The sequence below is a fragment of the Rhinatrema bivittatum genome, chromosome 10, assembly GCF_901001135.1.
Source record: "Rhinatrema bivittatum chromosome 10, aRhiBiv1.1, whole genome shotgun sequence".
Taxonomy (NCBI): Eukaryota; Metazoa; Chordata; class Amphibia; order Gymnophiona; family Rhinatrematidae; genus Rhinatrema; species Rhinatrema bivittatum.
Genome location: NC_042624.1, coordinates 92,569,293 through 92,585,040, shown reverse-complemented (window position 1 = coordinate 92,585,040; position 15,748 = coordinate 92,569,293). Strand labels below are relative to the sequence as shown.

The 15,748-nt window shown below is 44.6% G+C and overlaps 1 protein-coding gene across 1 annotated transcript in view; it reads left to right on the top strand.

Annotated features, from left to right (window-relative positions):
- The window catches only part of AK5 (adenylate kinase 5), a 273,170-nt gene that overhangs the window by 230,281 nt on the left and 27,141 nt on the right, over positions 1-15,748 (top strand). Inside the window, exons 10-12 of the mRNA XM_029618848.1 lie at positions 1,316-1,479; positions 4,923-5,039; positions 9,269-9,460. Coding sequence (XP_029474708.1) covers positions 1,316-1,479; positions 4,923-5,039; positions 9,269-9,460 — 473 coding nt within the window. The remainder of the gene's footprint in view (positions 1-1,315; positions 1,480-4,922; positions 5,040-9,268; positions 9,461-15,748) is intronic.

The window sequence follows — 15,748 nt, the reverse complement described above, 5'->3', positions numbered from 1 at the left end:
TATGCCAAAATGTCATTCTTTAACTGTAATTTTTCCTGTTGTGTTCTGAGTATTTAAAGTTTCATATATTCTAGTATGTGGTAGTACGATGAAAATGTAGAAGGTTTATAATTATACAGATTTAATAAACGCCAAAAGCAAAAGGAATCTTCCATGATTTCAAAGCAAATCTCATATATAGATGTTCAGCAACAGTACAAATCTTATGACTCCATTATTGGCATTGGTTATAAAATGGACAGATAAATACAGACATAGAGGCAGAGAAAGAGAAATATATACTTGTGTGTTCCCAAAGTGTCTCTTATTGTGTACATCCAAGACTTCACAGACACTGAACGTGCAATGGCAGAGACAGGTGTGTGTAGTGCGCCCTGGCACTCCCCAGTAAGAGGTGTCATGTTGAGGCTCATGTTCTTTCATCCAGTCTTCCATACCGGGAAGGTGACCAAGGCTCAAGGTCGAAGCCATCAGGCCTTCCAAGTGATAAGATTTTCTTGGATCCCTGAGAGAACCAAAGAGGTGAAGAATAGTGAAAGGGGAGTTTGTCCCATGTCCCTTACATTTCACTGAAGATTTGCCTTGTAGTTTGCAGGATGAATTTCTAGTTGGAGTCAGAGTAAAGACTGCCAGATTGGGAGATCTGCTTTCAGAGTTGCTGCTTGAAAGGAGTTAGCAGAAGCTCGTCTGTTCAGGAGAGTGTTCCAATTCATGTTACCGTATGAAGTGCACCAGAAATAAGTGTATCTGCTACTGAATTTATTCACGGGCATCAGTTACTCCAGTAAAGGATTTATTTTGAACAAGAGCAGACTGTGTGGCATTTTGTTATGCCAAATGCCTAAGTCCTTTGAAGACTCCCTCCCATCAGGAAAGAACCAAAGGGAGAATGGGGTGTCTTCTTGTCCCGCTAATCCCAAATATGCCCCAAAATTCTAGAAACAGTGTGACAGGGGCTACACACATATACAACTTCCTGGCTAAGTATCAGACAAATAAGGCTTTATTATTCCTGCCTTCTATTCTTTGTTTAATGATAATCAGACTTAAATGTGAAGTTGATCTATTTGTTGGAGATCATTGTTTACAGACTGTCATTAAATTTACAAGTGCAGGTGTGAACTTGTTCTCATTTATCCAAATTAACCTCCCATTGCTTAATTATCAAAACATAAAAATGTTTTTTTTAATCTATCTGAAATGTCTTCCAGCGTTTAATTGTCGTTAGTCATTGAGTTCATATTCACCATGAGAAAGACTAAACCGTTGAGCCCATTAGAAAGTTTTCTGCCATGTATTATCTTTCTGTCCTCAGGTGGGCCGGGCTCAGGTAAAGGAACCCAGTGTGAAAAGTTAGTTCAGCGATATGGATTCACACACCTGTCCACTGGCGACCTTCTCCAAAACGAGTTGGCGTCTTTCTCTGAGAGAAGCAAGTTAATCAAAGACATCATGGAGCAGGGTGAACTGGTACCTATGGTGAGCTGCTGCCGCTGCTGGGATTCCAGCTTTGTCAACCACATATTGTTTTATAGAATGTCAAGTTGCTGTCAACTCTCCGTCCCCTGTCTCTTCCTCTCCCCTCCCCCCAACAGAGAGCTGAGTATTTCTCTAAGTGTCTTCCAATAAGAAAGGCCAAAGATGAAAAGGTCTTGACTTTGCATCAATGTACTGAAATAGATTTCCGTATATACTAAATTTATCTCCATCTTCTGTTAACTGAAAAAAAAGAAAAGATCCATTTGAGCTCTCAGTATATTTATGAACTTGCTATATAAATTATTGAGATTGTTCTTTTGTCATTTTAATCCTTGTCTAGCATAGAGTAGGAAAGATGCATGCCAAAGACTTTGTGTGAATTAACATTCAGGGCCTCAAGCAACTATGAAAAGCTTCAGTCTGGTATACCGGTAATTAATCATACGTATTTCAACTTGTTATACAAGTGCAGCATGTATCACCAGATTACATTGTATTACAGACAAAATTACTTGTGTTATGATTCCCTCCCCAAATAAAGCAAAATGCAGTCCCTTGAGGCAGATTCCAGATTAGAAAGAGCCCAAATGTAGCACATGTTCAGTAATCAACAATAACATATTAGATAGAACTGAAGACTTTCCATGGGAGTATAATTGTCTTAACAAATCACAACAAATAAATATGAGTATCTGTTTGCATCTCAGCTGATTCTCAAAGGGGATATTTAATAAACCTTTAAGAGTGGTGAACTCATGGCATGTCTGTACCTTTTGATCACAATTCTGAAGCAGTTTACGATACATGTTTTGTGTTGCAGGTTACGTGCCAACTTTGCATTCAGAATTTCAGATTTTGTTATAAGCATTATGTCATTAATGTCTTTGCACATTTTGTGCTGCATGCACTTCTTTTCTTTGACAGCATGCAATATCTCCTGGAAATATTGTATGCACAGCTAGAATTACAAGAATTGACCTTGCATCACAAGTAGACAGGACCCAACATAACAGCAATGAAAGAGAAGTTGGACTAGTAAGATAACAAGTTAGAGATTGGCCGTACAGCACTCTTTCTTTACCAGTGTTAGGAATGTAAATCGTAGAGTCCCGAAAGGTGAAGGATGTCTCATGCATGGTCAATGTCTCCTCCATGAAAATTAAACTCTAAACAATCTCTGTTCTTGTAACCAAGGCAACAGCTCACCACCTTGCTTGTTATGATAGGAAATAATACATAGTACAATGGTATTACAAACAATGCACGTTATCAGTAATGCCTACATGAGCAATACCGTTAACGGTAAAAACAATTGGTGGAACGTGAGACAAAATTAGCTGCATCATATGCAAATGCATAGTCTGAAGCTCCTTAATATTAAAATGGATTAACATGGATCATGATAAATGGTAGGGATGTGAATCGTGTCCTCGATCGTCTTAACGATCGATTTTGGCTGGGAGGGGGAGGGAATCGTATTGTTGCCGTTTGGGGGGCTAAAATATCGTGAAAAATCGTGAAAAATCGTGAAAAATCTAAAAATCTAAAAATCGCAAAACCGGCACATTAAAACCCCCTAAAACCCACCCCCGACCCTTTAAATTAAATCCCCCACCCTCCCGAACCCCCCCCAAATGAGTTAAATAACCTGCGGGTCCAGCGGCGGTCCGGAACGGCAGCGGTCCGGAACGGGCTCCTGCTCCTGAATCTTGTTGTCTTCAGCCGGCGCCATTTTCCAAAATGGCGCCGAAAAATGGCGGCGGCCATAGACGAACACGATTGGACGGCAGGAGGTCCTTCCGGACCCCCGCTGGACTTTTGGCAAGTCTCGTGGGGGTCAGGAGGCCCCCCACAAGCTGGCCAAAAGTTCCTGGAGGTCCAGCGGGGGTCAGGGAGCGATTTCCCGCCGCGAATCGTTTTCGTACGGAAAATGGCGCCGGCAGGAGATCGACTGCAGGAGGTTGTTCAGCGAGGCGCCGGAACCCTCGCTGAACGACCTCCTGCAGTCGATCTCCTGCCGGCGCCATTTTCCGTACGAAAACGATTCGCGGCGGGAAATCGCTCCCTGACCCCCGCTGGACCTCCAGGAACTTTTGGCCAGCTTGTGGGGGGCCTCCTGACCCCCACGAGACTTGCCAAAAGTCCAGCGGGGGTCCGGAAGGACCTCCTGCCGTCCAATCATGTTCGTCTATGGCCGCCGCCATTTTTCGGCGCCATTTTGGAAAATGGCGCCGGCTGAAGACAACAAGATTCAGGAGCAGGAGCCCGTTCCGGACCGCTGCCGTTCCGGACCGCCGCTGGACCCGCAGGTTATTTAACTCATTTGGGGGGGGTTCGGGAGGGTGGGGGATTTAATTTAAAGGGTCGGGGGTGGGTTTTAGGGGGTTTTAGTGTGCCGGCTCATGATTCTAACGATTTATAACGATAAATCATTAGAATCTCTATTGTATTGTGTTCCATAATGGTTTAAGACGATATTAAAATTATCGGACGATAATTTTAATCGTCCTAAAATGATTCACATCCCTAATAAATGGCGTGATCTGCATTAAGCCTCAGAAATGTACTGTACTCAAGAGTTATAGTTACCTTTGGCCTGCTAATGCTCTAAGGAACAACGCCCTCCCCCAGTCAGCAAGCTAACGTATGGCAGCTAGCCCTGGGAGCCCCCCTTCCCTTGGCATCAGATCCTCTTCCCCCAGCAGAGCCCCTATCAAGCAACTCCTTCCTTCACTGGAGATTCCTTAATGCCCTTGGTACCCTGCCACCTTTCTTTTGTCTCTGCTGCACTCCCAAATAGCAAAAAAAAGTGTTCCCTCCCCGCTAGATTATATCTTCCCATGTCCCCCTCCTTTTTCTGAGCATTACCTCCCAGTCAAAGGAGCCTCCAGGTCCACACCCAATTACTTCCCAGGCTGCCAAAGTTCAGAATGGGGTCAGCAGACCTGAGGTTCTCCTTTGTTCGTCATGCGTGGAGCAAAGGGGAACCTCTGGTCAGCCAGCGCCATTTTCAGTTTCGGTGCTGGCAAGGCAGAAGCAATTGAGCAGGGAGGCTGAAGGAGGAGAGAAAGGGGGGATCTTGTAGGGAGCCTTAGTAGCTTTTAAAGGTTCAGGTGGGGCGCGGTTTGCTCCAGGTGGTGAAAGATCTGCTGGGGAGGGGCAGGTATGTGCTGGTGGGAAATACTTCGGGCTACTTGCCCCATTGTCAGCCAGTAACATGTGTTACCACAAATGTGGGAGTTTAAGGCCTTTTGGTAAGTCCTTCATTCATGGAGGGGAAGCTAAATTGCATTAAAAATGCACATTAGAGAACATTTTTAGCACACTTCAGTAAATAGGCCCCAGAGCGTAAAAGTGAAATACATCTTGCAATGGATCCATGTGTGCAGGGTTAAAAATTAAGGATCACATTCCAAGTCATGGTTTTCTTCTGTCTGCTGCAGGATATTACTTTAGAACTATTAAAAGAAGCTATGACAGCTAACTTGGCTGGAGCAAAGGGATTCGTAATTGACGGCTTTCCCCGGGAGGTGAAACAGGGAGAAGAGTTTGAATACAAGGTGAGCAACCTAAATGCATTGGCCCAGGTAGGAATCAAGCACCCTCTCTGCCATGCATAGGTAGTAAGATTTGTTTTCATTCTCCCTGCTGCAAAATATTTGAACCCAGGTGGTTGTTACTGCTCGAATGACACCGAGCGCCTTTTTCTAATGCTTGTCTCTCTCAGGTACTAAAGATACAATAGGCGACTGTCTCTTAGTTACACCAAGCAAAGTGTTGCTGTCATTTTTGGCAGCATACATTCAACACAGGACTTTCTTTGTATAATGACTAGATAATGGATATAACCACTAAAATTGTGTTCTGCACAGCGTGCTACGGTTGTTCATAAAGGGTGAGGAAAACATCGATTTGTCACTGCTGGTTAATGTCTACCACAGAGTCTCGACTATTGATTGCTCCAATCTCCCTAAATCACTGAGGGCCTGTATTTTGGACGGACACTTTGCTAAGCGTGTAACTAATTAGTATCCCTCAGGGATCCTGCTCTTGGTATTGTCTAACACACACCCCTCCCTCCGAACCCCCCACCCCCACTGCCCCGAAGCCTCCTGACCTGAACGAGTAATTCAGGATTTGATATCTGGCTGGTACTGTTTCCTGGGGGGGGAGTCATCACCGTGTAAAGCACAGATTCTGATCTCTCTCTCATGAATCTGAAAAACATCATCAGCAGTGCCACGCTTCTCCAGCACTTCACTTCAGATTAGGAGAAAGGCGTGTTCTTCAGTTCATCCGCATCCATTTCTGGGGGATAAGCTGGAATTACTGGCTATTGCCCTTATGGCGAAGTACTCAGCCCAGAAATAAAGCAGTGGTTGTGTGTCCCCGTCAGGGCTGCACTTAGGAATAGGCAACAGAGGCCCGTGCCCCGGGTGCCAGATTCTGAAGGAGCCCACAAACTGGGAATCCTCCTGCTGCCCTTTGATTCCCAGGGGGGGCAAACTCACCTGCCTCCTGGTGCTCTTCTTATGGGCCATTGTCTCAGAGCCAGATTAAGGCCAACTGAGGCCCTAAGCACAGCCCAACAATGTGGCCCCTGGGCCTAAACTTGTTTTCATTTTTAAATCCATCAGCACTTATCCGGCTGGATTCTTTGAATGTAGCCACATAAGACTAAAGTTATTAAAGTTAGAAGCTTATTTAGTTAAGGCTTCCTCCCATTGTATGTACCTGATAAAAATGCTTATTAAGCAGCACCCTTAGTTATTCAGACATGGGTGAATATTCAAAAGGTTATGGGCATAAAAAATTAGCATAGATGCACATAAGTAGCCTGTGCTCATGTAATTGCTATTTTATAAACATCAAAAGTCCGTGTGCACTTTTGGTTTTGCGCTTATGAGCAGTCTAGGGGTATTCTGGGGCGGAGCCAACAGTTGCGCACATAAATTGCTATTTTTATGAGACTTACATGCGTACATTTGCAACTTATTTGCATAATTTTGCACTTGCCAATTATCTTGCAAAATTGATGTCAAACTTGTTTATTGTGCATTATTGGCTGGGTTTTACGTGAGCAAGTCCTAATAATTTTTTCACAGTGCAAAATATTTTTAAAATTGATGGGAAGAGTACACACGTTCAATGCATTGAAATCCTCACTAGCAATGCGTTGCATGTGTTTGCGCATGAGCATACCTGTGTTGCGGGTTAGAATTGCATTCGTTTTATAAAACGCATGGGTTGTAAAATACGACTGTAGATCTCTGTGCTGTGCAGAGTTCTTTGAAAGTTATCCTCCTAGCCTGTTAGGTTTAAAGTTACCCACCTAAAGGCAGCTGAATAACTTTATTTTCTAAGGGGTACATTTTTATAGGTGCGCGTTCATGTGCACACGGTTCCTGCGTGTACTTGCAGGTGTCCACTTGCATACGCAGGGGTGGGTTTAAAACACACATGACGACGCAATCGGGCCTTTGCCCAGTTCCCTGTCCCCCTACCTATTCTTCCTCCCTTTTCCCTTCTCTCCTCCCTGACCTCTAAGCCTATCCTAATTTTTTGGTTGTTGAACTTACCCGCTCCTCCGGCGCGCGCTTCACCTGGACAGTGCAAAATGGCGCTGGCCTGGACGGCCCCTGCCATGCCCAGACCCCCACCCCCAGCCCGCCCCTTTTCAAAACCCCGGCTTTTCCACATGTACCAGTAGATACACACATGGCTGGACCATTTTGAAAATGCGCTTGGCGCGCACTCAGCCTGGCCTCGTGCGTATCTGCTGGGATTTCCGACTGCTGGGCTTTGAAAATCCCCCTGTAAATTCATGGGAATGCTTATCCCATTGAATATGCCAGATAACTTATCTGACTAACTTTAGCTGGATAATGTATGCATTTTTTAATACTTTTTTTTAATTTTGCCATCTTAGAGCACAAGCTATTATGGGAAAGGAACCCCTTTATCTACTGTAGGGTTGCCAGATTTTCAGGACAGGTTGATCCAGTCCTGGTTTTACTTCCCTTCATGCAAGTGACTTGTAGTCATGCTTTTTCTTATGGAATGCACTAGTTAAATGAGAACAAGTCCCTGCATGCAAGGAGTAAAACCAGGACTGGATCAACCTGTCCTGAAAATCTGGATCCAGTTGAGAACCCTGATCTACTGTAACTGAGTAGTTTGTGTTAATCATTCATTATATCTGTATTTGCATTGTACAATGCCCTGTACACAGTCAGTGCTGTGTAAACAATACAGTAACAATGCTTATACATTTATGCCGTAAGAGCACAGAGATGTGTGATAAGAAGAATACCCAGTGACCCACTACAGTCACTCCCCCTTGTGATTTTGCAGATACAACTATGGTAGATTAATTTACTGCAAATATTTGTTGAAGCTGGTCTTGAATGCATATCTCAACTTACATTAGTTTGAATAACAATCCTGCCACACTGGTCTACAGCATGAGCATCCTATAAAGAGAAGAGCAATTTCTCAGGGGTCAATTAAACCCACCTCAAGCCAAAGTGCTCTACTGCACTTCCCTTGCACAACATTTTAGCAGATTGCTATTGTCCCCACACAGGTTTATAAGCCCATGCTGGGTTTTTTTCCAAATCAAAAAGTAATATCAGCTCATAATGTTGGCCTTATTTTCTTACTGAGTTATGGAGCTAACGTTTGCATTTCTCTATAGATATGATAGGCAGAAGGAGGTAGGCTTTGCTGAAATGGCCCTGCAATGAAAACTGTGGTACATTTTAGCTAAAAATAAGCCAAGTCAGTACAGTCTGTGCAATTGGGAAGAAAAACAGCAGTTTCCTATTGGTTTACAATTACTAAAAAAAAAAATAATAATATTGCCTCCGCCTGACATATCATGGAGGAATGTTCTCCCTCGTAGCACTTTTATTTTTGTTCAGCATCCTTAATGAGGTTCAAAAACCATTTGTTATTTTGAATTCTGAAAAAGCAAGATCTGGAAATAAATGCATATGGTTCTTCCATCTGCTTTACATTATTTGTGCTTTTTTCTATGCAATAAATTCAGAGTTCTTTATGCCGAATAGGTAGGGGTCGATATTCAGCAGGCTGGTACCCAGGTAATGTTCTCTGGATTCTCAGCAGAATTTACCTGGATAAGTGTTCCACTGAATATACCCAGCTAACATTACCTGGGTAATTTCAGGACTTGTATTTTTCCAGTCAGATGTACCCAGCAAACTTTCTCTGACTAGAATATCAGCACTCACCAGCTAAATCTTAGCCCTCCCATGGAGTGCACCCCCTATTCCCCTCAGCATTGCCTCTTTTCATCCAGCAGGCAATGAGTGACCTGGACAAAATTTAGCTGGGAAGCAGGGGGAAATATTTAGATTTCAGGTTTCATCCAGGTAATCTGAAAATTACCCAGACAAGTCCTTTGGATATTAACCCGGTAATATTTGAGTAGATGCTGAATAATTCCACAATAAATTATGTATTAAATACTCTTCTACAAAGATAATAGTTTTCATAGAATATATATTAACCATCATTTATAGATGCTACCATTGCATGTTTAATTTTTTAGGATATAAGATCACACTAAAAAAAATACCTTTAGATCTGAATATGGAAAAGTTGAATACAGTTAACAAAATGTATCACCATACAAAGGAATACTGAGTAAGGAGGATTTATGAATTTACCAGTGTCAATACATTTCACCTGTTACCATGCAAAATTTGAAGAGTTAGGTTTAAGTCAGCTCATATCCCTTCATCTCTATTTCTCTTACCTACTGTAGATAAGGGAGCCTAGCCTCGTACTCTTGATGGATTGTTCAGTGGAGACCATGACTAAGCGTCTTCAGAAGAGGAGTAAGACCAGCCAGCGCATGGATAATACCACAGAAATCATCAAGAAGAGAGTTGAGGCCTACTACCAAGCAACAGAGCCTGTCCTTTCCTATTATGAAGCAAAAACACTCTTATATCAGGTAAATTGTGTTCTTAATGCTTGAGGGCAATAACTCTCTTTATCACAGCTCTGTGAGTTGAAAATAATTGGCTTCTGAAAATGGCTCATTCCTCCTTGTGATGGATTTGCTCTACCGTGCATAAACCTAATGCGAACACAATGTCTGTGTGGCTAAGCTTCAGCTATGCTATAAAGCTTCATATCCACTGTATATATGCCATATTGGCATACTGCTTAAAGGTAATATCCCATCCCCTTCTTATGTCATAACGCCTTATTCTGGTAAAACTAAAAGGGTAGTGAATACAGCAAATACTTTCTCTAGTGCAAACATTGTTGCAGATTTATCAAATAAAATATTGCATTATAGTAAATGGGAAAAGTACTGTGCAAAAGTGGAGTCATTTTTACCCAGGCATAAAACTTTGCTAAAGCCTCCCACAGAGAATGTATACTTCTGCAGAGCAGTCTTGTATTCACAACAGCTTTCTCAAACTATGCACTTGGTTCACCCAAATTCCTGTTTTCTCAAGGCCAGGCAGTAGGAAATATTTGAATTTTTCTGAGTAGCAGCTATCATAAATGGAAATAGTCATAAGGTATTCATCATAGTCTGAAAAGGATACTGCGAGCACAAAGGTGTAAGAACCCTCTCAGATGCCCCACCCACAGGCAGCACAAAGTACACACACTAACAGCAGGTGCTCACTTCACCCTTGCCATTAGTGCAAATGGTGAATCAGGGAAACTGTACACATGCACACTGCACCACTACCCTAACACCCTCCCCCTCCCCTTCTCCCTATCTAAACACACCCCAGGCTCACCTCTTTTTCAGGTGGCTGAAAGTATGCTCGCTGTAGAATCCCTCGTGTACTTTTGACTTGGCCCAGGCCAATTTATCTGGGTACGTCGCTATTTACTCATACAAACAGCTTTGAAAACTGTGCTACGGATGCATGCACTTATACACTACTTATTACACAATCCCTTTACCCCCCGATATATGCATATTAGACCCAATGTAACACAAATAGAACAAATAAGCTATCCCCCCTCCCCGCATTTTAATGTTAATAATAAGTTAATTGTAAGGCCATATTAATAGGAAATATATTTCTTAACAGGCAGGGAGAGTGACCCACCAAAGCTATCATAACTCTCTCTCTCTGGAGGTCTGGCTGGAGAATAGGAGGGGGGTCTTCAGACAGCAGTAGCAGCAGTTACCATTGTCAGGATCAATCAGTGTCAGAAGGTAAATGGCCTGAGCTTCTTCAAAGACATCTGTGTGACCGCAAGGGCAGTGCAGTGGATGGGTTTCAAGGGTCCTCGTCCATTTGGCATCCTCTCACACTACAGATGATGAGGATGGGCTCGTGGACTGCAATAAAAGTCTGCTTTTATAAGAAGATAAGATGTGAGATGCCACTTGGTTCTGTCTCTTTGATGTGCAGGTACGTGGCTCCTCTTCCATGAACACTGCAGGAGATGTAAGCCTTTCATATTTTATTTCAGACTGGATCTGGTAAAACTGACTGAAAGTGCCTGACTGAGACCTTTCATCCCCCGCATACGTGTACTGCACATACCTGACTAGATCTGGTACTCATGCAGTCACAGCAAGAGAGGTGAAAGGTGCAAAAGGGCTCCTGTGAGACAGCCACAGTCGCACAGGGGAGGGAGCTATCAAATGTAGTCACATGAGCTTGGTTTCTCCAGAAGTCATTTTTCCAGAACATTATCAAGCCTGAATATGCACGTGTGCTATCTGTGACCATCACTTGCCAGAGACAAATATGGTGACCAGATTTCCTGAGTTTTACTATGCATTAAGACAGAGCTCCCTGCATGCATACATGCAATCCTCAGGATGCAGTTCAGGTGGACAGATATGGTGGTCGATGAAATCTTCCTTCTGTGTGCTGTGAAGTAAGTGTGGTGCTGAGTGTTGCAAATGATATTGTTGCATTCTGTTGTACGGTTGTGGATAATAATTGCTCTGCCTGCCAGCTCTATTCTTGCACCCAACCTAGTGTCTCTAATGGTGCTGCAGTAATGCCCATCAGTTCACCAGGTCGCACAATGAGCATTTAATAATGCTCTTTTACCGTGTGGGCAAATTTTGCAATATCTCTAAACCAAAGAGGTTTACTGCATAAACTTGAGCGTGACACGCTGTTAGATTGTGAAGTGGAAATAACTGTATGCAGGATCAAGATTGAAATCTGACATAAGAATTTGTTTATGTATTTTCGTTTTGCCATCAGAAATCATCCCCTGATGCAGCCTTAACTGGCGAAACTCGGCCGGAGTCGGGCTCTGTAATTACACTTAATAAATCTTTCCACGGCATAAGGTTGTCCCCTTGGTTTTTTTGCCTTGGCTACGTGGGATCACCTTCCGATTTGCTTTATTGGACTTTCACCGTGTGGAACACACTACGGGCAATCTATCCCAGCTTCTGCCAGAGAATGCAAACCCTTTTCAGCGTAGTTGTGTGCTGCACCCCATGAGTGCTTAGTATCCTCCGCCTTAGCCAAAGGAAGAACCGTTGGAGGTTGAAGTGTGGGAGCCACAGAAGACTGAGGAGGGTGTGAAAGATTCCGGCACTGTAGCAGCGTCACAAAGGAATCCGACTGTTTGCCAGAGAGGGTTTGTCTGGGTAACTTTTCTGAGACGGGAATATTTTCCTCTGCTGTCTGGCTAAATTCTGTCTGAGAAACTCACTATCCACACAAAATTTAGCCAGATAGAAAGAGGTGGCAGTGGAGGTGTTCTCGACGCGTGGTTACATTTTAGCACTGACATTCAGCGCCTCGCAGCTAACAGCATCCAGGCAAGTCTGGTCAGAAAAATACCCGTCCTAAAGTTACCTGGGCAGGTTCTCACCAGGCAAGCTGCCTCATCCAGCCTGCCGTGTCCCTCGCCTTCTCAGCCATTCTACAGTTCGTATACAAGTGCCTCCTAATCGGTGCACTCCATTTCTGACCCAGTATATTATTTGTTATAGTTACCAGGTTTATCTTCCGCTTCTGGCTTCTTCATCTCCCAAGTTTCCATGCCCCTGTTTTATTGTAACTTTTTTTGCCTCTTCTTCTTCTATGTTAATGTTATAAGCCCTTGTTCCATGTAAACCGATATATGATATGATCTGTATCATGAATGTCGGTATAAAAAAACAGAACTAAATAAATAAATAAGATTACCGGGTAAGATTTTATCTGAGTAGTTTTTCTCTGAGTGGCTCTCTCTATCGCCAGCCCGCTGAATGTCGATCTCAATAATTCAGCTGACTGCTGGAAAGTACATGTCATGCTTTGTTGATTAGATTTGCTGTCCTCATGTTGCTGATTAGAGTGTGTGCGTGTTCATATGTGCGTGTGCTTGCACGCTGTAGCTGGGCAGTTTGAAATGTGCCTCGCTTGTGTTTTTGAGGTCTTGGACGGTTTGCGACAGAGACCCCTGTATTGCGTGAAGCAGATAAACATCCTTTACCACACCCTCCTCCCTTTCCTGTGCTAAGTTGTTCTATATAATGCAGGACATCGTATACTGGGAAGGGGTGGTGTGGGAAAGTAAGGTTTGTTTTTCTAAAATTTAATTTATATTCCTTCTTTCAGACACTTCCAAGTGGATTGCATTCAGGTACTGTAGATTTCCCAGTCCCCAGACGATTTACGGTCTAACCCCTGGATGCACTAAGCCGTGATAGTTTTTTCACGGGAGAGGTCCCACTATCGCGGGGGGGGGCGGGTGCTGTTGTCCTGATGTTCGCCTTTCCCGACCCGGGGAAAAAAAAAAGTTGTGTGCCAATGGGGAGATAGAGTGGGGGTCAGTGCTGACTCCCGACTCAAGCTGGGGTCACGTCGAAATGTAAATAATAAAAAAAAAAAAAAAAAAAAAAGTACCGTGCGTAAATCAGCTTCTGGATGCAAAATTGCCAGTTTCGCCGGTTCGTCCACCAGTAAGCCCAGTGTTCTAGGCCCTCCCAAACCCCCTGGTTATTCAACTTGCCCTCCCCCAGTTACCCCAGACCTCCTAAACCCCTCACAGATGCCTGTATTTCTTTTTTAACTTTTACCTCCCCCATAGCAGAAATAAAGTTCTGCAGCACTGGATCTGCGAGCCCAGGTGCGTGGGTTCCTGCGCGCACATCTTTAGCCCCGCCCTGCCCACACTCCGCCCCTTTTTTCCCCAATGCGAGATGTGCAAGCTTCCCTTCCACAGCACTAGCATCCAGTACTGGGGAAGCTCCACGGTATCCAGGATTTGATTCCTCTCGAGATAAGTGATTTTTATATATTTCACATAGTCCAAGAATTTTGGAAACATTCTTACACTCCTCCTGCTACTTAGAAAAATTTTATTTGCGATATTTAAAAAAAAAAAAAAAATCTTAAAAAACACAACCAAGGTCTTATATACGCCAATGAGACCGAATGATTGCACTCTGCCATAAATCAGACCTTAAGTGCAAGAAACTATATGTGCAGTCTGTGGCGAAATTCTGAAGGTCTCTGACCTGCGGTGCTTACACCTGTTGAGTGATTATTTTAGCATATTGGTCCCTTGGGAGCAGACCAGATGAGAGATGGACTGTACAGTCCAGTGATCAAACGACATTGCAAATTACAGAACAGACTATGATGAATCTGCTCGTAAAACAATTGTCATGGCCTGTGATCTTGTTACCCAGCTAGGCCCATGGATAGCGCAGGGGGAAGGATACAGGGGCAAGAATCCCCCAAGGCGCACAGTGAGAGGACCAAAGCAGCATTCCCTCCCCCAGCAGGCTACAAAGGTGTAGCACAAAAGCAAATCTCCCTCTTTAGAAGGAAGTCTTGTCTTTTTTTAGTTCCACTCCCCCCTCCCCCACCTAACTCACAGCCGCCATTATCACCCAAGAACCCTGAAATGTCACCCTTGACGATGTGCTGATGCGCGCAACGCCAGACCTTTGATGATGACATCGGGTAGATCGTCGGAAGTTTCCGATGAGGTAGGTGGGCTAGAAAAAAGGCACAATACACTGGTTTTGGTCCGCGGGCCATAGTTTTCCCACCCCTGCCTTAAGCTGATGGCCTTAATGTTTAGGTCTTTAAGGTCAAATGGGCCATGTTATCTACAAGATAAATTGAGTTGGTATCAGTCATGGAGGGAGGTAAGAGTGATATATAGAGTGCAGCTGCATGTACTTACCTTTAGGGAGATCTGTAAAATTACACGTTGTCATGGGGCATTTTTGGTGGCTGGTCCATTCTGTGGAATAGCGTCCTGCTGGAAATCAGGGTAGAGCCGAATTACCTGGGATTCAGGAAGAGAGTGACGATGTGACTGTTCCCCCAGTGTTAGGGGATGAGGAGGCTTTCGTGCCCTGGTTTATTTTGGTCATCTGCATCTCTCCAGTATTTGTATGGGTAGGGTTTCAATTTGGGTAGGGAAAGGCAGTATAAAATAAATGTTGCGGAAGTGAGACCCTTGGACCAAGGTGAGGTTGGCGCTACCCGCAGGGAGGAGCCTTGCAGGATCTCACCGTCGGCAGGCGGAGCTGGCTGGAGCAGAGCTCCAGCCAGCTTCACCAGTACCAGTCCATGTTCCCCTTTGGTTGAGCCCTCGGGTGCCGGGGCCGGCTGGACTTAGGCGCGGGCCTCTGTGCAGGGATGAATCCGTGGGCGAAGAGACAGTTGGCCAGCGAGAAGGAAACAGGGTCAGTCCTAGCAGAAGTCGGGGCCAGCAGCAGACGGCAAGATGAGAAGGAGGCTGAGGACGGGGCAGGCAGCGTTCAGGAAGACGGGAAGCAAGCAGAGGTCACAAGGCAGCAAGAAGTCCATACTGGTCAAGAAGAGATACGAAATCAAGCCGAGGAGTCAATGTGAAAGAAGGAAGGCAGGGTCAGCACAGCGGGAAGACACCGAAGGAAGATGTGGTGGAACTCCGAAGACACAGCAACACAAAGGCAAGGCACAGAAACAGAAGCAGGATCAGGAACCAGGAACAATGTGGCAAACAGCCGAGGCGTCTGAGGCAGGGAAGAGCAGGTCTTAAATAGTGGAAGGCCTGTGAAGTCATCTCAGGTTGCCACGGAGGATTTCCTGCTACGGGCCCTTTAAATGTGCTCCAGCTGCACACGCTCGTGCCTCGGGACACGGCACGGCAGCCCTTCGTGGCGGCCGGCCGCGTCCCCTGCCCAGCTGGCGTCGGCAGGCCTCCTGCGGCCCGGGAGGAAAGTTAACAGCTGCCGGTTGTGGGACGGACCCGCAACCGGCCAAACGCAACAAGAAAGAAATGGAATGAATAATTATTACAT